The sequence below is a fragment of the Rana temporaria genome, chromosome 2 (genome assembly GCF_905171775.1).
Source record: "Rana temporaria chromosome 2, aRanTem1.1, whole genome shotgun sequence".
NCBI classification, from domain to species: domain Eukaryota; kingdom Metazoa; phylum Chordata; class Amphibia; order Anura; family Ranidae; genus Rana; species Rana temporaria.
In genome coordinates this window covers 228,755,089-228,781,636 of record NC_053490.1, presented here as the reverse complement: position 1 = coordinate 228,781,636, position 26,548 = coordinate 228,755,089, and the positions used below count along the sequence as shown (strand labels likewise).

The 26,548-nt window shown below is 40.5% G+C and overlaps 1 protein-coding gene across 2 annotated transcripts in view; it reads right to left on the bottom strand.

Annotated features, from left to right (window-relative positions):
* FRMPD4 (FERM and PDZ domain containing 4) overlaps positions 1-26,548 on the bottom strand; it is a 456,264-nt gene that overhangs the window by 30,441 nt on the left and 399,275 nt on the right. For both annotated transcript variants that reach the window (XM_040336513.1, XM_040336512.1), the window contains exons 8-12: positions 18,628-18,735; positions 12,857-12,988; positions 10,156-10,275; positions 9,529-9,665; positions 2,617-2,743 (exon numbers count right to left, since the gene is read on the bottom strand). In XM_040336513.1, the coding sequence (XP_040192447.1) occupies positions 2,617-2,743; positions 9,529-9,665; positions 10,156-10,275; positions 12,857-12,988; positions 18,628-18,735 (624 nt within the window). The remainder of the gene's footprint in view (positions 1-2,616; positions 2,744-9,528; positions 9,666-10,155; positions 10,276-12,856; positions 12,989-18,627; positions 18,736-26,548) is intronic.

Sequence of the window (26,548 nt, the reverse complement as noted above, 5' to 3'; positions counted from 1 at the left end):
ACAATTTTAAATCTTGACATGCTTGGTATCTATTTACTCGATGCAACAACATTTTTAAATTTTGTGTTTGTCTGCACTAAAATACATTTAAGTGTATTTTTTTCCAGCAAATATTGTGTGACATAAAAAATTACCACAGCCACCATTTTTTTTACCAGAGCCTCTGCTTTCAGAAAATATATAATATTTGGAGGTTCTAAATAGTTTCTAGAAATAAATGCTGATTTTATCCCGTATGTGAAAAAGTAAAAAATTGGCCCAAACAGCTATGGGTAGATTCAGGTAGGGGCGCGCTAATTTGCGGCGGCGTAGCCTATCGTGTTTACACTACGCCGCCTTAAGTAAGAGAGGCAAGTACATGATTCTCAAAGCACTTGCCTCCTTACTTAGGGCGGCGTAGTGTAAACGCGGCGGGCGTAAGGGCGCCTAATTCAAATGGGTTGGAGGGGGGCGTGTTTATTGATAATGAGGCTTGACCTCACGTTTTTGACATTCTTTGGCTACTGCGAATGCGCCGGGCGCCTACACTTCCCAGTGCGCATTGCGGCTAAGTACGCCGTACGGGACTATTGATTTTGACGTGGACGTAAACGACGTAAATCCCGATACGCGGACGACTTACGCAAACGACGGGAACGGCGGCCATACCTAACATTACTATTCCACTAGGGCCTAGCTCTAACTTTATGCGGCCTATCTCTTACGCAAACGGCGTAAAAGTACTGAGTCGGCCGGGCGTACGTTCGTGAATCGGCGTATCCCCTCATTTACATAATCTACGCCGACCGCAATGGAAGCGCCACCTAGCGGGCATCCGAAAAATTGCAATCTAAGATAGGACGGCGCAAGCCGTCCTATCTTAGATATGTTTAAGCGTATCTCTGTTTGAGCACACGCTTAAACATAGGTCGGCGTAGATTCTGAGTTTGGCCGGCTTATCTACAGATAAGTCAGCCTAACTCTTACTGAATCTACCTACTAGTGTTTAAAGAGGAAGTAAACCCTCTCGTCCAAAAAAAGAAATAAAAAACCAACCTGCAAGAAAAAGGCATAATGAGCTAGTATGCATAGCATACTAGCTCATTTTGAATTACTTACCTGAGATCGAAGCCCCCGCAGCGGCCCTCGTTCGCCTCCCTCGACACCGCTATTATACCAGGATTGACTTCCGGGTATCGCTGCTCCCTGAGCAGCGATGACGTCACTCCTGCACATGCGCACGGGTGCCGCGACTAACGGCATGATCACCGTTAGAAGCGGCACGCTCAGTGCGCCTGCGCCCGATGTCTATGGCGCATGCGCCGTAGACATTGGTGCCACTACTTTTTGCAAATATCTCCTAAGCCTTTTAGGTTTGGGAGATATTTCTTGCACCTACAGGTAAGCCTTAATATAGGCTTACCTGTAGGTTAAAGTGGTTGTAATGGGTTTACAACCACTTTAAAATCAAAAATTCCTCCTAAAATGCATTTTTTAAGTGTGAGCAGTGTAAGTACATCAATTTCACCTGGTCACCTGGCCTCTTGCATTCCCTTAACAGCAGGGGACAATTAATTTACAGTATATGCTGGCAAGAAGCACATCTCTGTGCTACTTCTTCTTTCATTGTCCAGTCACTGACTGGAGCATGTCCAAGATGACCTGGACTTATATAAAGCGGATAGAATAATGCTGGCCATCAGATTAAGGACAGAGGTGCTGCACTGAGAAGATGGAAAGAGCTGGAATTTCAAATCTCTAGACAGCTGGACTGGCTGCTGAGGTGCTGAATGCTCAGCAACCCTGGAGGTAAGTACAGAAGGGACTGAAGGGGAGGGGGGGGGGGGTGTTTAGTGTTAATTCACCTTTACATGTTTTTTCTGTAAAGCTGAACTAACCTTTTTAAGCAGAACTGCAGCCAAAAACAGCAAGATACAAATCAATAATCAATTAAAAGATAAAATAAAAAGCTTTTGCCACAATATACACCTTAAATTCAGAGATCCCCCACAGCACCCTTTCCCTTTCACTGGCTGTCTTTAATCTGATGGCCAGCATTATTCCACCCACTAAGCAATATTTCACCGGGTGAAAATAAAGTAAAAAAGCCTTAAAAAAAGAAAATGAATGCAGCCACCACATTTAAAGACTGTTAAGTTGCAATGTTTATTTAGGGTAAAGGTTAGAGACAGTGGGCCGGATTCAGTAAGAAGATACGACGGCGTATCTCCTGATACGCCGTCGTATCTCTGAGTCCGGCCGTCGTATCTATGCGCCTGATTCAGAGAAACAGTTACGCATAGATATCCCTAAGATCCGACAGGTGTAAGTGTCTTACACCGTCGGATCTTAGGCTGCAATTCCAGGCCGGCCGCATCTTTTACGCAAGGAATATGCTAACCTATCTGAATGTAGCCCAGTGTCAGGACTTCTCATAACTACATCCAGGCCATTATTGAAGCATGCAAGATATCAACTGGTTTTACAATGCAAGTGTCTAAATCTGATACATTAAGAAGGGATTGAAACAGCTATACATTTCTCGACACAGTGATGAAATCTCATACAGTCCATGTAAATAGTATTTTCATGTTCTCCTTTCTTATATTTCAGACTTCTTCAACGTGAATGGTTTACCTTTTTGCCCGGAGGAACGAGGTTTTGATTAGCTTTGACAAGGTGTGACAGTGCTTTTTTTATATTCTTTTCCTTCATGCTTTGCAACACAGCAGATGGAAGGAAGGTCTCTAATCCCCATTCTTTTCTGTAGAAAGACCAGCATTTGTTTATTTCTCATATTCATTCGTAAAGATGCAATTCAGATTTTGAAAGTGATTATAATGTTACATTTAATAAAGCTTCCAGGCTCAGTCTACAAACTGATGCCACTGTGATCACTGGCGGCATGGCTGGGCGGGGGGCATGTCAGCCTGCGATGACACAGACTGACCAAGGATCTTCAGGCTCTCCGTGCTTTAGCGTGGTGACCTGCTGTTCTCTTTGAAGACTGAACTGTGCATATCTGTGATTGCTGACAGATACCAATTTTCAATGTCAACTGCTGTCAATACCATAACTGAACCTGTGGATAGCACTGATAGAACCGACCAGGAAACATGGGCAGAAGTAGGAAGACTAACAGGATTACCAGTTATTTGTGTGTGTTTTGTGGGAAAAGAAGAAAACTGGCTTTTTGTGGGGGCAAACTGGCGGTTTTTGTGAGGGCAAACTGGCGCAGTGGTGACAATTGATGGCATGGCACAGAGGCGACAATTGATGGCATGGCACAGTGGTGACAATTGATGGCATGGTACAGTGATGACAATTGATGGCATGGCACAGTGGTGACAATTGATGGCACAGTGGCTGCGTTTGATGGCACAGTGGTGACAATTGATGGCATGGCAAAGTGGAGACAATTGATGGCATGGCACAGTGTTGACAATTGATGGCATGGCACAGTGGTGACAATTGATGGCACATTGGCTGCGTTTGATGGCACAGTGGTGACAATTGATGGCATGGTACAGTGGTGACAATTGATGGCACAGTGCCATCAATTGATGGCACAGTGGCAACAATTGATGGGCATAGTGGCTGCGTTTGATGGCACAGTGGCGACAATTGATGGGCACAGTGGCTGCGTTTGATGGGCAAAGTGAGGCTACAATTGATGTGGGTTTTTTTTCGTTTGTTTTTGCCCCCCCAAAAATTTTGAGCACCAGCCGCCACTGCTATCATGGTATAGTATGTCATAAAAATGTATTAAAGTTAAAAAATATATATGTTTGTCCACTCACATGTACAAGTGCCTTGGAGCTGGCACTGAGCTAATCCAGCCGTAAATAAAGATATACAAATATGCCTGGTCCGCACGTGTGCCCTGGGGTTCCCCACTGGTGGCTTGCGTTCCTAGACTTGTTGTATTCAGATCGGAGTTGATGAGCTGACAATGGTGCAATCTTCTGGGACATGTCACAGTTACAATGCTGGCGCCACATAGAGGAGGGGGAGAAGGGCTAGGCTTCGTTAGCCCACATCGCTGGACCGTGGGACAGGTTAGTGTTCGATTATTAAAAGTCAGCAGCTACGCTTTTTGTAGCTGCTGAGTTTAAAATAGGTGTAACTTCGCTTTTAGAAAGAATAGTGTGCTAAACCTACCCCAACTGTATTTAGGAAAAGCTTCTTCAAATCCTCTGCAGCCAGTGATGGCTCCATCCTGAGTTATTGTAGGGACAAAATGAGTTGGGACCAGCACCCCCTTGTGCTTTGGGAGGGAGCGACGTCCTGTTCTTTTGAGTTGCGCAGTGTGTACTCTTTCTTGATACTCCATCCTGTCATTTACAGTGCCTTGAAAAAGTATTCATACCCCTTGAAATTTTACTAATTTTGTCATATCACAACCAAAAACATAAATTTTTATTTTATTGGGATTTTATGTGATAGACCAACACAAAGTGGCACACATTGTGAAGTAGTACTCTATCCAAGTAGAAGGAAAATGATAAATGGTTTTCCATTTTTTTTTACAAATAAAAGCATGGCGTGCATTTGTATTCAGCCCCCTTTACTCTTATACCCCTAACTAAAGTCTAGTGGAACCAATTCAGAATTTGTCTAATTAGTAAATAGAGTCCACCTGTGTGTAATTTACACTCAGTATCAATACAGAAACAATCAAACAGCATCACAAAGGCCAAGGAACACACCAGACAGGTCAGTGATAAAGTTGTGGAGAAGTTTAAAGCATGGTTAGGTTATAAAAAAAATATTTAATTCTTTGAGCATCTCATAGAGCACTGTTAAATTCATCATCTGAAAATGGAAGGAGTATGGCAGAACTGCAAACCTACTAAGACATGGCCGTCCACCTAAACTGATAGGCCGGGCAAGGAGAACATTAATCAGAGAAGCAGCCAAAGGGCCCATGATAACTCTGGAGGAGCTGCAGAGATCCACAGCCAGGCCCGGATTTCCCACAAGGCCACTGAGGCCAGGCCTTGGGGCGGCAGGGAGCCAAGGGGCGGCAGTGGCATAGATTACCCCGACGCCCGGAACATACAGTTAAGGGCGGTAAGTTATGGGGGCGATGTCGCCTAAATCACTTGTAAAATGTGTGCTCCCGTCCGTCCACTTTTTAACTTTTTTGCTATCACACAGGAGAAAACAATTCCCTGTGTCATAGCAAAAAAGTTAAGTCAAAAAGAATTGCTAAAAAAATGAATAAATACTAAGAAATAATAATTTAATTAATAAAATAAAAAAGTAATTAAAAAGTAAATAATAAGAAAAATAAGAAGAAAATTATACAAAAAAAAAAAAGTAAGCGACAAGCTACAAATAAATAAAAATAAAAAAAGTGATAAAACAATATTTGAACTAACTGTGCCACCCCTGCCATCCGGTTGCCATTCCCTGTTGATTTGGGGGGGGGGGGGTTGGTTGGTGGGGAGGGGGTGCATTGCGGAACCTGGCCTTGGGGCGGCAGGGAGAGCAAATCCGGCCCTGTCCACAGCTCAGGTGGGAGAAGAAGAAAGCTATTGTTGAAAGAAAGCCATAAGAAGTCCTGTTTGCAGTTTGCAAGAAACCATGTGGGGGATACAGTAAAAAAGGTGCTCTGGTCAAATAAGCAAAATGCTATGTGTGGCTGAAAACTAACACTGCACATCACCCTAAACACACAATCATTAGTGTGAAACATGGTGGTGGCAACATCATGTTGTGGGGATGTTTTTCTTCAGCAGGGACAGGGAAGCTGATCAGAGTTGATGGGAAGATGAATGAAGCCAAATACAGGGCAATCTTAGAAGAAAACCTGTTAGCGTCTGCAAAAGACTTGAGACTGGAGCGGAGGTTCACCTTCTGCCAGGACAATGACCCTAAACATCCAGCCAGAGCTACAATGGAATGGTTTAGATCAACGCATATTCATGTGTTAGAATGGCCCAGTCAAAGTCCAGACTTAAATCCAATTGAGAATCTGTGGCAAGACTTGAAAATTACTGTTCACAGACGCTCTCCATCCAATCTGACAGAGCTTGAGATATTTGAGAGAAGAATGGGCAAAAATGTCACTCTCTAGATGTGCAAAGCTGGTAGAGACATTTCCAAAAAGACTTGCAGCTGTAATTGCAGTGAATGGTGGTTCTACAAAGTATTGACTGAATACAAATGCACCCCACACTTTTCACATATTTATTTGTAAAAAAAGATTGAAAACCATTGATCATTTTCCTTCCACTTCACAATTATGTACCACTTTGTGTTGGCCTATCACATAAAATTCCAATAAAATAAATGTTTTCGTTTTTGGTTGTAACATGACAAAATATGGAAAATATCAACGGCTATAAATACTGCACATGAGTGGCCCAAAAGAACACAAGGTTTTTAGGACGCTTCTTTTAAATGCGGTTGTGGACTTCTTATTTCAAGCAGAGAGGGAGGCGTGGCTGGTAGGTAGGTTTAGCACACCATGCTGGCATACCCATATGTGACAGCATGCTGTGCTTTTTCTGTAAATCTTCATTTACACTGTTAAGAATAACTGCGCCTTCAGGACAGACGTTTTCCTGAGAGACTGCAGACTGAGGTTTTGCGAACAAACTGATCTCATCAGTAAAACACAGCATCCCATTGAGTTTTGTACAGCCTGAAGGGGCAATGGCAGTAGATCTTAAAGAGTAGCAAATCATTACAGTATTATATTTTTTTTAAATGTAGTTTAAATGTGTAATGATGTATCATAATATATACTATATTGTCAAAAGTATTGGTACACCTGCCTTTACACGCACATGAACTTTAATGGCATCACTGTCTTAGTTCGTAGGGTTCAATATTGAGATGACCCACCCTTTGCAACTGTAACAACTTCAAATCTTCTGGGAAGGCTTTCCACAAGGTTTAGGAGTGTGTCTATGGGAATGTTTGACCATTTTTCCAGAAGTGCATTTGTGAGGTCAGGCACTGATGTGGACGAGAAAGCCTGGCTCGCAGTCTCTGCTCCAATTCATCCCAAATGTGTTCTATCAGGTTGAGGTCAGGACTCTGTCAAGTTCCTCCACCCCAAACTCACTCATTCATGTCTTTATGGACCTTGCTTTGTGCACTGGTCGTGCAGGAACAGAAAGGGGCCATCCCCAAACTGTTCCCACAAATTTGGGGGCATGAAATAGTCCAAAATGTCATGGTATGCTGATGCCTTAAAAGTTCCCATCACTGGAACTAAGGGGCCAAGCCCAACCCCTGAAAAACAACCCCACACCATAGCCCCCCCCCCAACTAAATGATTTAGACCAGTGCACAAAGCAAGGTCCATAAAGACATGGATGAGCGAGTTTGGGGTGGAAGAAGAGTCCTGAGCTCAACCCGATAGAACACCTTTAGGATGAATTCTAGCAGTGATTGTGAGCCAGGTCTTCTCGTCCACATCAGTGCCTGACCTCACAAATGCACTTCTGGATGGTCAAATATTCCCATCGACAAACTCCTAAACCTTGTGGACAGCCCTCCCAGAGGAGTTGAAGCTGTTATAGCTGCAAAGGGCGGGCCAACATAATATTGAATCCTATGGACTAAGACTGGGATGCCATTAAAGTTCATGTGTGTGTAAAGGCAGGTGTCCCAATACTTTTGACAATATAGTGTACAACCTATTGTGTGGACTTTGCGTTAAAGCGGAGTTCCGACATTTTTTTTTAACCACTTCCAGACCTTAGGTGTTTTTCAGATTTGGTGTTTGCAAGACTAAAACAGTTTTTCCTGCTAGAAAATTACTTAAAACCCCCAAACATTATATATATATTTTTTTCTAACACCCTAGAGAATAAAATAGTGGTCATTTCAATACTTTTTGTCACACCGTATTTGCGCAGCGGTCTTACAAGCGCACTTTTTTTTGGAAAAAATTCACTTTTTTGAATTAAAAAATAAGACAACAATAAATTTGGCCCAATTTTTTTATATATTGTGAAAGATAATGTTACGCCGATTAATATGATACCCAACATGTCAGGCTTAAAAATTGCGCCCACTCGTGGCATGGCGTCAAACTTTTACCCTTAAAAATTTCGATAAGCGATGTTTAAAAAATTCTAGAGATTGCATTTTTTGAGCTACAGAGTAGGCCTAGGGCTAGAATTATTGCTCTCACTCTAACGATCGCGGCGATACCTCACTTGTGTGATTTGAACACCGTTTTCATATGCGGGCGCTACTTGCGTATGCGTTCGCTTCTGTGCGCGAGATCGTCGGGACGGGGCGCTTTAAAAAATTTTTTTTTGGTTTTCTTATTTATTTTTATTTATTTTATTACTTTTTACACTGAAAAAAAAAAAATTATCACTTTTATTCCTATTATAAGGAATGTAAACATCCCTTGTAATAGAAAAAAGCATGACAGGTCCTCTTAAATATGAGATCTGGGGTCAAAAAGACCTCAGATCTCATAATTAGACTAAAATGCAAAAAAAAAAAATAAAAAAATTTAAACTGTCATTTTTTCAAATGACAAAAAAAAATTGTCTCTTTAAGAGGCTGGGCGGGACTGACGTTTTGACGTCACTTCCGCCCAGCAGAGCTATGGGGACGGGCGAAGGAGATTTTTCCTTCAGTCTCGTCCCCGCTCAGCTGCCGAACGGTCCCGATCTCCTCCGCCGCTACCGACGGCTCCGGTAAGCGGCGGAGGGCGCGGGAGAGAGGCGGGAGGGGGGGCCCTCTCCCGCCACCGATAACGGCGATCTCGCAGCGAATCCGCCGCGGAGACCGCCGTTATCATGTACCGGACCGCGCACACTAAAGATCGATACCTCGGTTGTGGCAGCAGCTGCTGCCGTTACCGAGATATCAATCTTTAAAAATAGGACGTACATCGTCGTGCGCAGGTCTGGAAGTGGTTAAAGTCAGCAGCTACAAATACTGCAGCTGCTGACTTTTAAAATATGAACACTTATCTGTCCAGGACGCCCGCGATGTCGGCACCCGAAGATGATCTGTCCCTCGGCTCTCGGGTGCTGCCGCCGCCATCTTCGGTAAGGGAATAAGAAAGTGAAGCATTGCGGCTTCACTTCCTGGTTCCCTACTGCGCATGCTCGAGTCGTACTGCGCGATCTGAATGGTCCCTGCTGTCTTCTGGGACCTGTGTGTCTCCCGGAAGACAGCGAGGGGAACAGAGGAGGCGCCAGATACTACAGCTATCTATGCCCAGAAGTGGGAGCTAAATACCCGTATTAGACAGGTATTTGCTTCCCTTTCCCCCCTGAAAGGTGCCAAATGTGATACCAGAGGGGGGGGAGGTTTACGAAAAGTGGAAGTAACATTTTTGGGTGGAACTCCGCTTTAAATAATAATTCTGCAATAATTTAATTTGAAGGGCTCTTCCTCTGCTACACAACTGTATGGTATTTATGATTCTACAGCGTTAGATATATCAGACACACAAAAATATATGATGTCAAAGGAAATGAACATTTTACAGTATATAATGCAGAGGATGATATGCAGAGGATTCACAAAGATACGCTTGGGTGGATAAGCATGTATACTTACTCAATATATTTTAGAGAGATTTTCTGCGTCTGCTTGGTGGTGACTGTTGCAATGTACATCTGGAGTGCTGCTAGTCTCAAAGCAATATCATACTTTAACTCTGGTCCAAATCTCTCCTGAACCACATCATTGCAACTCTGAAATCAACCAGCAGATGGGGCATTAGACTCAAGTAATGCATTTTTTACATTAGAAAACAAATATCTGCAAACCAGCACCTGACATAGCTCATGATTGCTAAGTGTTAATGGCAGGCAATGTGTTACATTCTCATAAGCGCAAATTCTCTGACGCAATTCAGTTGTCAATATTATTTTATTTCATTTTGTTACATAATAAAAATGTGTAACCTGTATAGATACAAATCTTCTAAATCAAAACTAAACCCATTGATTAACTGCTTCCCATAATGGTGACATTTAAGGCATGCCATGAATCAGAGTTATCACAGTTGCTTAGTATCTGAACCAAACTGTGAAATGCAGGTGTTGTAACTGATCACATGTGCAGCACCATGGCCACTTCACATCGAATAGAGGCTAAGAAGGCATCTTCCTTGGCTGTACAGGATTAGAGGGATTAAACTTTAAATTGCAACAGTTGTTCAACATGAGTATGAGATCTTACCTGCACATATAAATATTCAAAGGCAACTGGGTCCCTCCGAAGAAGGTCAATTGGATCCTTTGGAACAAAACTTATTCTAAACAGACATCTCATCATATGCGAACTGGGTCTCTGAGTCACCTAGACATTTTAAATTGGATATAAAAATAGTGCTTTCAGAAAACAGATATTTTACTTGTTAGTTGAAAAATGACAAATTTCACAGTACACAAAATGCCATACCAAGAATGCAAACAAGCCACAACTACTAGAAGGGTATGAAAGGTATTAATTAAATATTGTATATGCTATTTATTCTGAAGTGCCTATACAGTGGGATTAAATGCTGATTTACCCATGCAATATTTTATGCTACAAAAAAACTAAATATTAACAAAAAATATCTTCGAGGAGATCTGATTAAATGCCAGCATTTCTGACACTAATGCCCTGTACACACGATCTGTTCATGCGATGAAAACGGTCTGATGGATTTTTTCATCAGATATCCGATGAAGCTGACTTTCATCAGTCGTGCCCACACACGTTCAGTTAAAAAAAACGATCGTTTCAGAATGCGGTGACGTAAAACACAACGACGTGCTGAGAAAAATGAAGTTCAATGCTTCCGAGCATGCGTCGGAAGATTCTGAGCATGCATGGATTTTTAACCGATGGACGTACCCACAGACGTTTTTTTCTATCGGACCTAACCATCAGATAATTTTAAAACAAGTTCCTTGTTTTTTCACCGATGGATAAAAAACCGATGGGGCCCACACACGATCGGTTCGTCTGATCAAAACGGTCCATCAGACCGTTTTCATCAGACGAACCGATCGTGTGTACGTGGCATTACATAAAAAGTGGTGACCTTTGGAATTCTCTGACAAAGGAGTCAACCAGGATCAGTAGTGACTCCAGCTGTAAATAGTGCACTTTACCACATTACAACACTTTACAATGACCTAACTTTGAGGCCCCGTACACACGTCCGAGGAACTCGACGTGCCAAACACATCGAGTTCCTCGTCGAGTTCAGTGTGGAAGCCGCCGAGGATCTCGGCGGGCCGACTTTCCTCATTGAACAACGAGGAAATAGAGAACATGTTCTCTATTTGGCCCGACGAGTTCCTCGTCGGCTTCCTCGCTGAAAAGTGTACACACGACCGAGTTTCTCGACAGAATCCAGCTCCGATCGAGTTTCTGGCTGAATTCTGCCGAGAAACTCGGTCGTGTGTACGGGGCCTGAGACTAAATTGTCAGCTCTGGGGTTTTGTTTAACCCTTTCATGACTAGAGTAGTTGATGACTAGGTGCTAAGGCCAACTTTGTCAGTATCAGCATACATCAGTTGACAATAATTGTATAACTAATTTGCATGCCTAAATACTTTGTATTTTTTATTTTATTTTTATTACATTTTTTTTTGTTTGGTATACTTTTTAAATAAATAAAAAAGTTTTTAAAATTAATGTCATACACTTAAATACACTTATACAATTAAATACAATACACTTGCCAATGGGGACTGGAGCTGATACCGACAGCCAGAATTCAGAGCCACCAGCTGCATAAAAAGTTGTTTGGTTGTTTAGTAAGAAAGGGAATTTAACAATGTATTCCCAGCATGGGGCATCGTGCTGGGGAACCTTAATATACAGATTGTGAGTGGGAAGAGGTTAACCATAGATTGGACTATCTTCTATACTCTTATATTGCACACTACATTAATCTTAACAACCCCTTACTCAATGCTGAAGTGAATGTATATAAAAACAAAATAGTAGCAATAAAGATATATTCCCTTTGTGTATAAACCTCAAAAGCAAATATTACTCTCTAAAATAATTATTATCACTGCTGCCACACAACAAAACCCCCAAAACATTAACAAAAATGGAGACCATAATGTGCAAAAATAAAAGAAAAAAGTGCAAAACCACAACGTGTTCCTCTGCAGTTGTGTGATAAATAAATTAATAAATATCTGAAAAGTATCCAAATAAGTACAAAATATCCACACAATCTTCCACAATTAATACCCTTCAGAAAGTCGGATATGACCAAATGTAATGGAAGTGACTTCAAATGGGCTCTGACCTGGGTGTTGAGACTTTGACCCTGCACATTGCGATATGCCTATATGTTTTATCTTGTTTTTATCTTTATGCATTCTATACGTGCGGATAATGGTGCATTCAGTGCGAGTGAAGAGAGGACTGGTGGAATTGTGGAAGATTATGTGGCACAGCTTATTTGGAAGGAAACAATGGGGGAAATTTACTAAAATGGGAGCAATCAGAATCTGCTGAAGCTGTGCATAGTAACCAATCAACTTTTAATTTCAGCTTGTTCAATTCAGCTTTGACAATAAAAAACTGAAAGCTGATCGATTACTATTCCCAGCTGCACCAGATTCTGTGTGTACCGGTTTTAGTGAATCTCCCCCATTGTGTTGACATTTTGGACACTTTTACGATTTTGTATTTGTTTATTTATCACAGCGCTGCAGAGGAACATGTTGTGGTTTTACACTTTTTACTTTTAGTTTTGCACATTGTAGTCTCCATTTTGTTCATACTCCATTAATTATCAATTGGTATTTTTTGATGTTCTTTTAAGCAAGCCACAAATGGCATTAGACCAGTCAAATACCAAGTTCTAATATTGCAATTGCTGCATCCAGCTTGAACTATATATACTAAGTAAGATTTAGAAACCTGAGTTAGTGTCTCCTGTTCATGTAATAAGAGAAGTTTGGTTCCAGCTCCTTCTGTTCTTTGCTCCAACATCAGGGAAAAGTGTTCAATGCACTTTATCGAAAGCTTTTCTTGAAGTGTTATAATAACATCCTATAAAAACAGAACAATGTGCAAGACAATTAACAGATCTATCTATCTATCTATCTATCTATCTATCTATCTATCTATCTATCTATCTATCTATCTATCTATCTGTCTATCTGTCTATCTATCTATCTATCTATCTATCTATCTATCTATCTATCTATCTATCTATCTATCTATCTATCTATCTATCTATCTCTTTCTCAAATCACTCTTTCTGAAGGTTCGTTTCATAATTACATTTGCATTTTTTAAGGATAAATTTACCACCAAACTAAAAGATATATTAAAAATGATTTACAGCAAGCACAGTAAAATAATTCACAGTAATGTTCACTTTCTCCAGAAGTTGATAAAAAATGTGTAAAAAAATGTGTCCATTTTTCATCTGCCCTACAAAGCTTTGCTTCTGGATGTTCCAAAGACAGATGGCATCGATCGTTAAACAGGAAATGCTAAGTACAATGAAACATGTAATGGAGAATGAAATAGACATATTTTAGATTAGGTAGATTACGGCGCCAATTAAACATTGCTAGTTGTACTATGAAGCTTAGAAACTCATTGCTTCTGTTAATAAGGCATTGGCGGATTCTAGGACCAAACTACTTTAATGTCATCTTCAAATCCAAGTGTTGACAGTTGATCAGGAATGTGATTCTACTTAATAGTAGGATATTAGCACATAATCTACTTATAATAGCAATTCTAATTACTGCCTAACATGGACAGGAGAAAGGAGTTTCATCTGAAGTCTAACATTTTTGGCCTTGTTAAAAAATGTAAGTGAAATTGTTCTGAAAAATTCAAACTCCAAATGAATCAAAAAGGTGCAATAAAGCACCTGCCAGCCTTACTAAAGTAAATAGTATGTCTTTTTGGCTATGCATGAAAAACTGTGCTCCAGCAACCATACTAGAACACGTGCCTTCTGTCTACCAATCATTACATGAGCTAGTTTATTGTTTCCAATCAGCAGTACCATAAGAGGATTAAAAAGGTTGCTCCCATGTGCACAGATGATTACAAACTATACATAGGAACAAGGTTCTTGATTAACATACATGGATTGTTTTCATTAAGTCGATCTCTTTCATGTATACTGCTTCTAAAAAAAACATTAAGAGGAATTTTAGTTTCTCTTTAACCCCCAATGGTAAGTGCTATTATTCAGCCATGTAAATTCTCACTGACTTATCAGTTAGCACCTTTTATTGTATATTGTTCCAGTTAAAGTGTCCTGACATACATATTACATGTGTTTTGTCATAAATAAATTAACAGTATGCTAATGGTTTGATATTTTTTGTAATTAATGTATTTTTTTCGGGGGTTTATTGACATCACTGAGTAAAACTAATGAGGGGTTACTGGAAGTAAAATCTGAACTTTCATCTTTTTTTGTGTCTTAAAATAGCAGACATACACTTTATTACCAAAAGTATTGGGACACCTGCCTTTACAGGCACATGAACTTTAATGGCATCCCAGTCTTAGTCTGTAGGAATCAATATTGGGTTGGTCTACCCTTTGCAGCTATAACAGCTTCAACTCTATCTGTAGGAATCAATATTGAGTTGGTCCACCCTTTGCAGCTTTACCAGCTTCAAGGCTGTCCACAGGGTTTAGGAGTGTGTCTATGGGAATGTTTGACCATTGTTCCAGAAGCACAATTGCGATTAAAAATGGCCTTTAAAAAATATAAATAAATAGTGGGCCACCGTCAGCATTCCAACACTACAAAGAATGCAATTAGATAAGTAAGAATGAAATCAGAGGGCCTAAAAAAAGACTACAAGAAACACATAGCGGAGGAGAGTTAAAAAAAATCCAAAGACATTTTTGGGATATATTAACAGTAAAAAGGCAAGATCAGAGCACATTGCCCACTTCCAAAATGAGGATGGGAGGATGGTTACAGATGACACAGAGAAGGCAACTGTACTAAATTTCTTCTTCTCCTCAGTTTTTACACCGGAAAATGAAGGCTAACAAAGGTCAGAGTGATGGAAAGACTTAATAAACGTATTACAAATATATCACTGGGAACAGATGGCAATACTCCAGGAGTCCTCAGAGAAGTCAGTCAGGTTATAGCCAGACCATTGTTCCAATCTTTGCAGACAGCATACTGAGGAATTGTAACAGATGATTTGAGAAAAGCCAAGGTGGTGCCAATATTCAGAAAAAGGCAAAGACAAATCCCTGGAAACTACAGGTCAGTCAGCCTAACATTAATAGTTGGTAAATTATTAAAGGGGATGATAAGAGATTATATCCAGACTTTTTTGAAGAGAAAAATATAATTTGAAGTAATCAGCTTGGGGTTATGAAAGGTCGTTCTAATCAGACCAATCTGCTGACATTCTACGAGAAAGTTAGCTGCCATCTAGTCAGGGGAAGGCCTGTGGATTTAGTGTACCTGAATTTTGCAAAAGCATTTGATTCAGTCCCCCAATTAAATGCTTAATTTACCAGCTGAGGTCTGCAGGCATGGACCATAAGGTTTGTTTTTGGGTAAAAAACTGGTTACAGGGGCGTGTCAAAAGGGTGGTGATAAATAACGTGTACTCAGACTGGTTTGAAGTGGTAAGGGAGGTACCCCAAAGTTCTGTCTTGGGACAAATTCTATTTCATTTATTCATAAATGATATAGAGAATGGGATAAATAGCTCAATCTCAGTTTTTGCAAATGACACAAAAATAAGCAGGGCAATAACTTTACATCAGGTTATGGAAATTTAACAGAAAGATCTGATCAAAATAATGGAGTGGTCAAATACATGGCAAATGAGGTTTAAAGTGGAGAAATGTAAAGTAATGCACTTGGGGGCAAAAAACATAAATGCAAACTACCCACTAGGGGGAGAACCACTGGGGGAATCAAGGATGGAGAAAGATCTGGGGGTCCTAGTGGATGACAGTTTGAGCAATAGCATGCATTGTCAAGCTGCTGCTACCAAAGCCAGCAGAATATTAGCATGCATAAAAAAGGGATATACTCCGGGGATAAAACGATAATCCTACCATATTTTTAAACTCTGGTTAGACCACATCTTTAGTATTCTGTCCAGGTCACCAGTCCTCAGAAGGGATGTGCTGGAACTGGAGAGAGTCCAAAGAAGGGCAACAAATCTAATAAGGGGACTGGACGCCCTCAATTACGAGGAACTCCTGCAAGCACTAAATGTATTCTTGTTGGAGAAGCAACGCTTGAGAGGGGACATGCAATTTACAAATGGTGCTCCCAACATAGGAAAAAACTATTCAGTCTCAGGGAGTGCCAGAGGACGCGCGGCCACACAATGAGATTGGAGGAGAAGCAGTTTTTTTCACTGTCAGGGCAATAAAGATTTGGAACTCTCTTCCACAATTGGTGGTATGGATATTTTTAAAAGACTCTTGGATGTGCATCTCAACAGACACAACATACAGGGATATGGGAAATAATTATAGACACTGACACACATGCACCTACACAGGTTGAACTGGATGTACAGTACTATTGTCTTTATTCAACCTTACCTACCTGTTCTAGGGACTGCACGTTTTGTGATCTGATTGTTGTCACGCTATGTGTATCTGTTTGTTTTTTTAAACTGTCTATGTATGATTTTAATGCTTTTTATGTATACTATGCTAATACATTTTGCTAAATTTACCTATGTGATAGCTCTGGTTTGAGTAGATTCACTTTAACTAGTGCCGGTATAGTCCTCCCCGCCCACCTTTTTGTGTTGGTGTTTCAGGGTCCATGGGGGCTCCCTGAACCCTTTGACTATTCTTACCTACTATGTAACTATTTAACCATGTAAAGGCCATTTTGATAAAAACATGAAAATGCTAGTTGTCATGTTTATTTTTTTTTAATTACTGCATTACTGACAAAGAGCAAGTATGCAGATAAGGACTACTTTACTCTGACTTGATTTACATACGTGTTCTAAGTCGGTGACTCCAAAGGTAGTGAAGCCTGTGGGTCAGCATAAAATCGAAGCAACTAGCATTTTTTCTTACTTTGCTGTTAAAAGTTCCTAAAGTGATATTAAATGATAAAAACAGATATAGCAAGATGCTATACTAGCCTGCTCTTTGTACTGGACAGAGATGCCCCTTTCCTCCTCTTCTAGTAGTCCCTCAGCAGCGCGTTATTCTTCTCACTGCTCGGGAGGGGGGCGTTAGCAAGCCAAGTGCTAAGGAGGCACCCATACTTGTGTGCGCCCAACAGTGCTGGTAAGGCATACCCCTGCTCCCTTGTCACAGGAGTTTGACTGACAACAACAGGAGCTTATGACTCCAGACTGCCCTCAGTTTCTCCTGTGAATGTGGGACGTAAGAGGAGTATGCTGCCGCCAATACAGTGCTGGAGTGGTGACAGGAGCCAGGTAAGTGTTTAGGGATGGGGGTGGAAAAGACAAATAGTGAGGCGTTTTTCCACCCTAAAGCAGAGAATACATTAAGACATGGGTGCTCAAACTGTTGTGGAACTACAAGTCCCATCATGCCTCTGCCTTTGGGAATCATGCTTGCAACTGTCAGCCTTGCAATGCCCCATGGGACTTGTAGTTCCGCACAGGTTGAGCACCCTTGCATTAAGGTAAACACCTTAATACTTTAGAACTACTTTAAATTGTTGGTTTGGGTGCACTTAACATGGGGAAATAATGTTGTGTCCTCTCTTGAAGTTGGTATTTTTAAAAGAGGATGTTTGAGAAGTGTAAACACTTTTCTAAAAACTGTTTTTGTCTTGCTGCAAGGTCAAGTATTGGAAGAGTAAAAAGCGAGCATTTGGTAGAGAACAGCTATAACAGCATGGTATTACAGCGCTTTACAGAGCTGTACCATGGGCCGGAAAACCCATTAAAACAATGGCTATAACTAAAGAACAAAAGGTTACAAGCCAGGGTCACCTAGAAAATTAGAGAGGAACAGCTGTCTGCCACAAAGCCTAGGAAACAAACCAGTTTATATCTACTCAGGTAATGGTTGAATGGACTGATTACAAAAAATACAATGCTGCAAGGCTAGTGATGATTCCATTATTGTAACTCAGTCTTTAATAAATACTTACATGAGAATAAGGGGCAATTTATACACATATCTGTACTTTAATATACTCCTGCTGCTCACAAATGCCTTTACCATATTCACATATCATGTGATTGTACCTACGATGAATTTGGTAAAGCGGTGCTTAAGATTTCCTGTAGATTGAAAGCTAACGCAGTTCTAAATGTATTATAATCAGAGCTTTTTTTCTCAGAAAATAGGTGCAGGAACTCAACCACGACCCTGTTCAGATTTCACAAACAGTAGAAGGGTCTTAAAGGGGCATTAAATACCAGGATTGCATTACATACAGAGTGCAGAGTTCAGGGGGTTACAACGCTGTCACTTGTAAACACAGAAACCAGACTTCTGTGTTTACAAGTGATTGTGGTGAACAGGCACCAAAGGATCTGAGCCAGCAGTGGTGGAACTGAGTTCCCCCAAGTTTCCCCTGAAAAAAAGCCCTGATTATAATGCTTGTTAGGTTTTAGTCTGGGTTCCATTCTGGCATGTTAAAAGGTATAAAGTGTCTCTTTTCATTGGAGCAGTCAGAAAATAATTAGGCACATACAATCAATGAGGAACCTTAGCCTTACCTTTATAGAAGTACCATTGTCAAAGCGAAAAGATTTGGTTTGTCCATTTTCCAAGTACACCTTTAGGACATTTGGCATGAATAGAAGGGAATTATCTTTGACTGTTTCCTGTGTAATATAAGAAAGATAAATCTTAGGTTAGCTTTTTATAACTGAGTAGGTCAAGCAGATGTAAAAGGTTAGGGCTGAATGAAAAACATTAGTTAACATAGCTCAAAATATATTTTAAAATAAAATAAGGGCACCTTATATTTGTACATAATGCATTCTATCTATCTATCTATCTATCTATCTATCTATCTATCTATCTATCTATCTATCTATCTATCTATCTATCTATCTATCTATCTATCTATCTATCTATCTATCTATCTATCTATCTATCTATCTATCATCTTGCATAGATGTGTCTATAACATACAGTGTCTATAACATACAGTAATTACTTCTCTACTTTAGAGTAAACTCCTGGAAATCTTCCTGCCTCTTGTCCTCTTGTGTTGGATAAAGTTGAGTAAAGTTTGTCTTTGTCTGTTTAAAAGTGTGAACCTTTTTTTTTTATTGTCTGCATTTGTTCTCCCACTTCTTTTTCCAGTGACACCCTGTCATATCTTCACATGGTGCCACTGGAAAAGAAAGTGAGGGGAAATCCCTCCTAATTACACAGATCCTGGCAAAGGCACTATGGAGTTGATTTACAAAGTGCAATTGCAATCTGCAAGAGCACGTGCCCCAGAGCTTAGTAAATGAGCAGAAGCTCTGCTGACTTCCATCATGCAATCATATGCAACCAAAAATGCTGTTTTTTTTAATTAACCTTGCACTTGATTGGGTATTCTTTGCAAAGTGAAGCTTTACCTAATTTTCTAAGCTATAGAGCACAGCCTTTAATAAATCAACCCCTAAACCTTCTTTATTAGAAACATAATTTTTATTTCTGCTTGAGTCTTTGACCATTTCTCCCAGTGACAGGTACAAATACAAGTTATGGAAGACAGAGGGAACATAGACAGCAATCAATCATTTCATGTATCATTTATTTGCAAATGAAAAAAGGGGATTATTTTTTCAAATTTCGCATTGTTTTTTTGGAGTGCTGAGAATAATATAAAACATTGAAAATGTAAAGGTAAATATTAATGGGAATAATAATTCACAACATTCTTGAAAAAATAGCTAAAGGGAAAAGAGGAAGAAGGAGTTCAGTTAGCCTTTATTAGGATTAACTAAGGTTAATAAGGGGTTTAATAGAATCAATGGTTACATCTTTGTTCTAAAACTTAATGTAATGGTAGAAACAATAACAAATTATAATTGGTGTGCTGTATTACTCAATGATGCTTGCAGACTGAGACACTTTACAGAGTTTCTTCTTTCTAAGAGCAGGTCCTACTTTCTAATACTTGGCTATTACCAGCTGTCATTTTGACTGCCAAAAATAGCAGTGGGTGGGTGGGTGCAGAGAAGGAGGAAAAGGACCAAGATAAAACTGTTAGCAGCTTTTCTGGTTAAAGTGAGTCACTTTAACCACTTAAGCCCCGGACCAATATGCTGCTAAATGCCCAAAGGCGTTTTTACAATTCGGCACTGCGTCACTTTAACAGACAATTGCCCGCTCGTGCTACGTGGCTCCCAAACAAAATTGCCGTCCTTTTTCCCCCACAAATAGAGCTTTCTTTTGGTGGTATTTGATCACCTCTGCGGTTTTTATTTTTTGCTCTATAAACAAAAATAGAGCGTCAATTTTGAAGAAAATGCAATATTTTTTACTTTTTGCTGTAATAAATATCCCCCAAAAACATATACATTTTTTTTTTCCTCAGTTTAGGCCGATACGTATTCTTCTACCTATTTTTGGTAAAAAAATCGCAATAAGCGTTTATCGATTGGTTTGCGCAAAATTTATAGCGTTTACAAAATAGGGGATATTTTTATTGCATTTTTATTAATTTTTTTTTTTTTTACTACTAATGGCGGCGATCAGCGATTTTTTTCGTGACTGCGACATTATGGCGGACACTTCGGACAATTTTGACACATTTTTGGGACCATTGTCATTTTCACAGCAAAAAATGCATTTAAATTGCATTCTTTATTGTGAAAATGACAGTTGCAGTTTGGGAGTTAACCACAGGGGGCGCTGAACATGTTAGGCTTCACCTAGTGTGTGTTTACAACAGTAGGGGGTGTGGCTGTAGGTCTGACGTCATTGATTGTGTCTCCCCTATAAAGGGGATGACACGATCGATGCGACGCCACAGTGAAGCACGGGGAAGCCGTGTTTACATACGGCTCTCCCCGTTCTTCAGCTCCGGGGAGCGATCGCGACGGAGCGGCTATAAACGAATAGCCGCACCGTCGTCCCGGATCGCTCCCCGAGGGAATGCATCGGACCCCCGACCCGCGGAAAGACAAGGACGTATATATACGTCCTTCTGCCTGTCCCTGCCATTGTGCGGACGTAAATAGTCGGGCGGCGGGCGTTAAGGGGTTAAAGGGGATGTAAAGGTTCAGATATATATTTTTTTTAAACAAACATGTCATACTTATCTCCACTGTGCAGTTCGTTTTGCACAGAGTGGCCCTGATCGTCCTCTTCTGGGGTCCCACAGTGGCTCTCACGGCTCCTCCCTGCATTAGCTAACCCCCTCGGAAGCTCTCTCTCTCTCGAGGGGGTTACCTTGCGGACATACACTCAACGTCCATAGACGCAGACTGTATGTCTCGGTCCCACCCCCCTGACGGCCGTGTCATTGGATTTGATTGACAGCAGCAGGAGCCAATGGCTGTGCTGTTATCAATCTATCCAATCAACGCAGAGACTCTGTGGAGAAGAGGACACCGGGGACAAGCCGAGCTAGTGTACGGGCTCAGGTAAGTAAAACAGGATGCATTAAGGTGAAAAAACACAAACCTATAAAACCACTTTAAGTTTGTCAGACATTTGAAGTGAGTAGTTAAAAGGATTATGGGTAATCCCATATACATAAGGTATTTGCTTATAGGAGAATTATTAAATACTACATTCACAAAGCAGTCCTTTTTTGGGAAGGGATCTTTGCAAGAATTTCCCTCCTTGCACTGTGAGGTGTAGTAAAGATATTCAAATCTTTACAATTTTTACAGATTGTAATATATGACAAAATAACTTCATTAAGGGACATTTTTGTAAAATTGTGCGTTGTATTTCAATGTTCGTCTTCCAAGACAGATGTGTGTGTACTGAGCACAGGAATGGTCTTTGCTGTTTGAATAGTTTCCCGAAGCAGGTGTCTTATCTTTCAGTATAAAACTGAGTATTTGTGAGTAAAAAAATATTTGGCAAGAGATTTAATCAGAAAAAGAAAACGAATATTAGCATCGGGAATTACATTTGAAATCCTGTCATTGTAAAACAGCAATTAGATAACAGGGGTTAAAAATACTGCCTGCTTAAGTGAAAATGTACTGTGTGCTGTGGGGAGTCTGTGGGTGGCTTTCTCTTGTTTTAAACTCAGTGGTATGAAGGCTATTAACATGTTGCTTGGCTCCTTATCACAACACTATGAATTGTATTAAAGTTTGTGATTCACTAATTAATAGCAGATTTTGTTGCGGCAGTGAGTCAGATAAGCCTAAGCAAAGCTTCCAACAGCCCTAGTTCTCTTTTGCGATTATTTTTCTTATTGAAGCTTGAAACAAGCTTTCTATTCCTGTCAACATATCATCACATGATTTCTTGCGCATAAAGTCAGATTCTAAAAATATTTGTACACGCTGATCCAAGGGAACACAATTTTCTTTCGCTTATTTAATGGCAATGTGATCTTCACATACCACAATTTTCCGCATGTGCTTTGCATCATAATTTGAGTTTTTTCATCATCTGGTGTTTTTTTCATCTGTTAAATCTGCATGACCCTTTAAGAGCACTATTAGGGATGAATAACTCATATAGCAAGAGTAATTTGAGGAAATGAGGCCAAAGGTGCAATGGAGAGAATACAGACCGATGAGTAGTTGATATAAACTATGTGCAATGGAGGTTTTAGCTGTAATTTTTCTAGGACAGGTTAGAAAACCAATCTGCAGTCAGAACCTCAGATTTTCTTTCTTTATTGTTTCAATTTAGCCTAATGGTGCTGTAAGAACACCATTTTGCATATTTAAAGTGTTCTACCTTCCTCATATTGCATAAGTGTCTGACCTTTTCCCTTCCCTTCCTGTTTAATACCTGTGAAAAAGACAGAAGGGCGGGTTTACATCTATTACCTTATATAGTACAACTCATGTAAATAAATAGTTTAAATCCAACATATAAAAAATTCCTTGAAGTGCAAAAACACATACAATGAAAACTGAAATATACATAAAGTACAATGTTTCCGTAAGCAAATTTAGTATGATAAAGTGCAAATTGTCCATAAATCTGCTCCAATGAGCTAATTATAAATCCAAACAAAAAATAATCTCATCCAAGTTTTGATCCACGGTGATGTAAATGAAACAAATCCATATCCATCCATGTCCATGTGTCAATCCTCGACCTGTGAGATCTAAAGTCTCACTTCATATTATGACTAGGGATGAGCCTGATGTTCGAGTCGAATGTAAGTTGGACTTGAACACCAGGTGTTTGCCCGTTCGACGAATTTAGAACATTATGGGGCGTTTGCGGGAAATTTGAGCGCCCACGGAACGCTCCATAATGTGATACCCTCAATATTGTGAGACTGCCAATGCACTGCAAGATCTTTTACATTTTGCGCAGGGTTCCCCTTAATATTCATACCAGACCCAAAGGGTCCCAAGGGGGGGGGGGGGGCTCATGTCATTTTTTCGAACAATATTTATATTGCTGGGATCAAACTATACATTACAGCCACAAGCAATTTTAAATTACATTTTTCCTTTAGAAATGTCATTTCGCTGTGGTACTGTTATAAACATGGGTAATATGTGCTACTTTACAGGTAGAATAAGGAGACCCCCCCCCCCCCCAGGCACAATATTTAAAGGAATATTTCATTTTTATTGTTTAATTTTAAGCATTATAAAAATGCTCCTAAAAAAAAAAGTCAGTTTCTAAAACTTTTTTTGCATTGATACATGTCCCCATTTTTTTTTAATGCTAATAACGTGCATATAAGTCTTTAAAATGAGCACTTTTGATTTTTCATGTTCATGACCCATAGACTTTAACGGTGTTCGCACAAATCTTTTGACTGTTTGCATGTTCTGCTGCAAACTGAACCGGGGGGTGTTTGGCTCATCCCTAATCATGTCCCCTGTTTCACAAGTGGGTCATAATCAGCTGTTCCCGTCTAGGAATAATATTAGGTCTACACAGTGATCTGTGTCCCCTGTATCTCCAATATTCTCCTGTTGCCTCTCAGTAATGGGAACATATAGCATATGGCAATTCCAAATGAAAAACAAAACAAAAGATCTAGTGCTCTCTGCATGAATTTGAATCCCAAAAACAAGAAAAAAGTGGTACACTCACATAAATGTGCAATTAAGCAGTGCTAGCTGGTACAGACATATCAGTTAAAAACTTAAGATATGGCCGCGGGATGATATTCAATCAATGGGCTCCATTCGGGAAGTTTTTTACCGAGTGGCCCAGATTGTCCTCTTCTGGGTCCCCCAGTGGCGCTCCTGGCTTCTCCCCACATTGAGTGCCCCCATAGAGAACCGCATTCCAATGAGGCACTAATGCGGGCACGCTCCTGAGTCCTGCTGTTGCGTCCATTGACATAGACAGCAGGACTTGCCCCCCGCCCCTTGCTCCCGTGTCACTGGATTTAATTGACAGCAGCGGGAGCCAATGGCGGCACTGCTATCAATCTATCCAATGAGGACGCAAGACAGTGGCTGGAGCTGCTGTGCTCGTTCCCATCGATGGAATGATCAGGTTCAGGTAAATAAAAGGGGGGCTCTTGGAGGGCGCTGCACTACAGAAGATTTTTCACCTAATGAAAAGAATACATTAAGGTGAAAAACCTTGAGGGTTTACAACACCTTTAAGTGCTTATTTATGTGGATGAGATAATTTTTTGTTTGGATTTATATTTGGCTCATTGGAGCAGATTTATGGTCAATTTGCACTTTATAATACTAAATTAGTTTACAGACACATTGCACTTCATGTATATATCAATTTTCATTGTATGTATTCTTGCCCTTCAAAGAACTTTTATCTGCTGGATATAAGGGAATATGGGGAGTTTACAGTAGCGCTACACTAATTTTTGGTTTTATGTAGATTAAGTGTAGGGAAAGCACTTATTTTGTGTCAGCTGCAACTATGGAGATATTATATATATTTACAGTCTGTTTGCGATAATAGGGTTGCACTAACTGTATATTAACTATTTGGGGTTTACATCTATGCATCTGTTGATGCATTGTGTTTTAGATGCATTTTACATAGGCATGTTACAATTAAACTCTATAGAACATGCAATTTGATGAAAGTGTATCAAAGATTCAGTATGCAGGACTTTTTATAACGCACCACTAATTAAACAAACAGGTGTGAACAAGACCTACATTTAAGGTTTTGGTTTCCTTTTATCTCTGACACCGATCAAATACACAGGAAGTGATAGAGGCAATGGGGTTGATTTACTAAAACTGGAAAGTGAAAACTCTAGTGCAGCTGTTCATGATAGCCAATCAGCTTCTAACTTCAGCTTGTTCAATTAAGCTTTGACAATAATCCTAGGTTCACATTGGAGTGATTTGTCATGCGATTTGAGAGATCAAATCGCATGACAACTCGCAGCCTATTGGCGGCAATCGCACTGTTCCCATCGGTGCAACACCTATAGACATCTGTGTATGAAGACACACAAATTTCTATCAAGTAGCACCTGAAATCGCGCTGACCTTGCTACTTTGAAATCGCGCTACTTCAAGTAAAGTAGCACGATTTCAAAGTAGCATCAGTGTGAACCAGGGCTTAGGCCTGGTTCACACTGGTACGATTTGAGATGCGATTTGAGATGTCAAATCGCATCTCAAATCTACGGCATTTTCTGGCAATTGTCGGCAATGACAACGTCCTAATCGGTGCGACGCCGCATCTGCGGCGCTGCACCGATTTCAAAAAGTAGTTTCTGTACAGTTCTGCACAGATGTCTCTGAAATCGCGGCTGCCAGCAGGAGTGAAATCATGCGAGTTCAGCTGAACTCGCACGGCTTCACTCCCGCAGCCCAGTGTGAACCTGGGCTCAAACCTGGAAGCTGATTAGTTTCTATGCAGATCTGCACCACATTTTGAACTCTCCAGTTTGAGTAAATCAAACCCAATATCTCCCAAAACAGGGAACCAGACAGCAGCAAAAAATGACAAGGGTTCTAATCCTTCCAAAAGTAGGTACATGCAATTGCGCCATGTCATCAGGGCTCAGTTCCCGAGTTTGCCTCTCCTCTAGGCTGATCCTATTGAAGAGCTCCCAGTGACCTGACTAAACCTCTCTCCATGCTCTATGGAGCACTCCTGGGCTCTGACTCCCCCAAACTGGAGAAACTATGGGAATCATGGCACAGAGACATACCCTCACTGGACAGGGAGGGATGGGACGACTGTCTTGATTACGGGCCCCAAACTGGTCATCTCCTCCAAAGACAAACTCACTCAGATTAAGTTTCTCCATAGGGTATACTTTACACCCCCAAAACTACACCAAATTTTCCCTGATAGGAAGCCTGAGTGTCCCAGATTTACCATACAGTTTAGCACGTTCATGCATATGTTCTGGGAGTGTCCTGGGATCTCGGCCTACATACAAAAACCGGGGCTGTCAATGGCAGTATGAGAAAGTATGGGCCCCTTGGACGTCCGCTTAATGGATTCACAGTAGTCACATTTATAGCCTAAAGACCTTTGCATTACCTGGTAGTGGTGGGGTGTGAATCTCTATGTTTCTTGCTC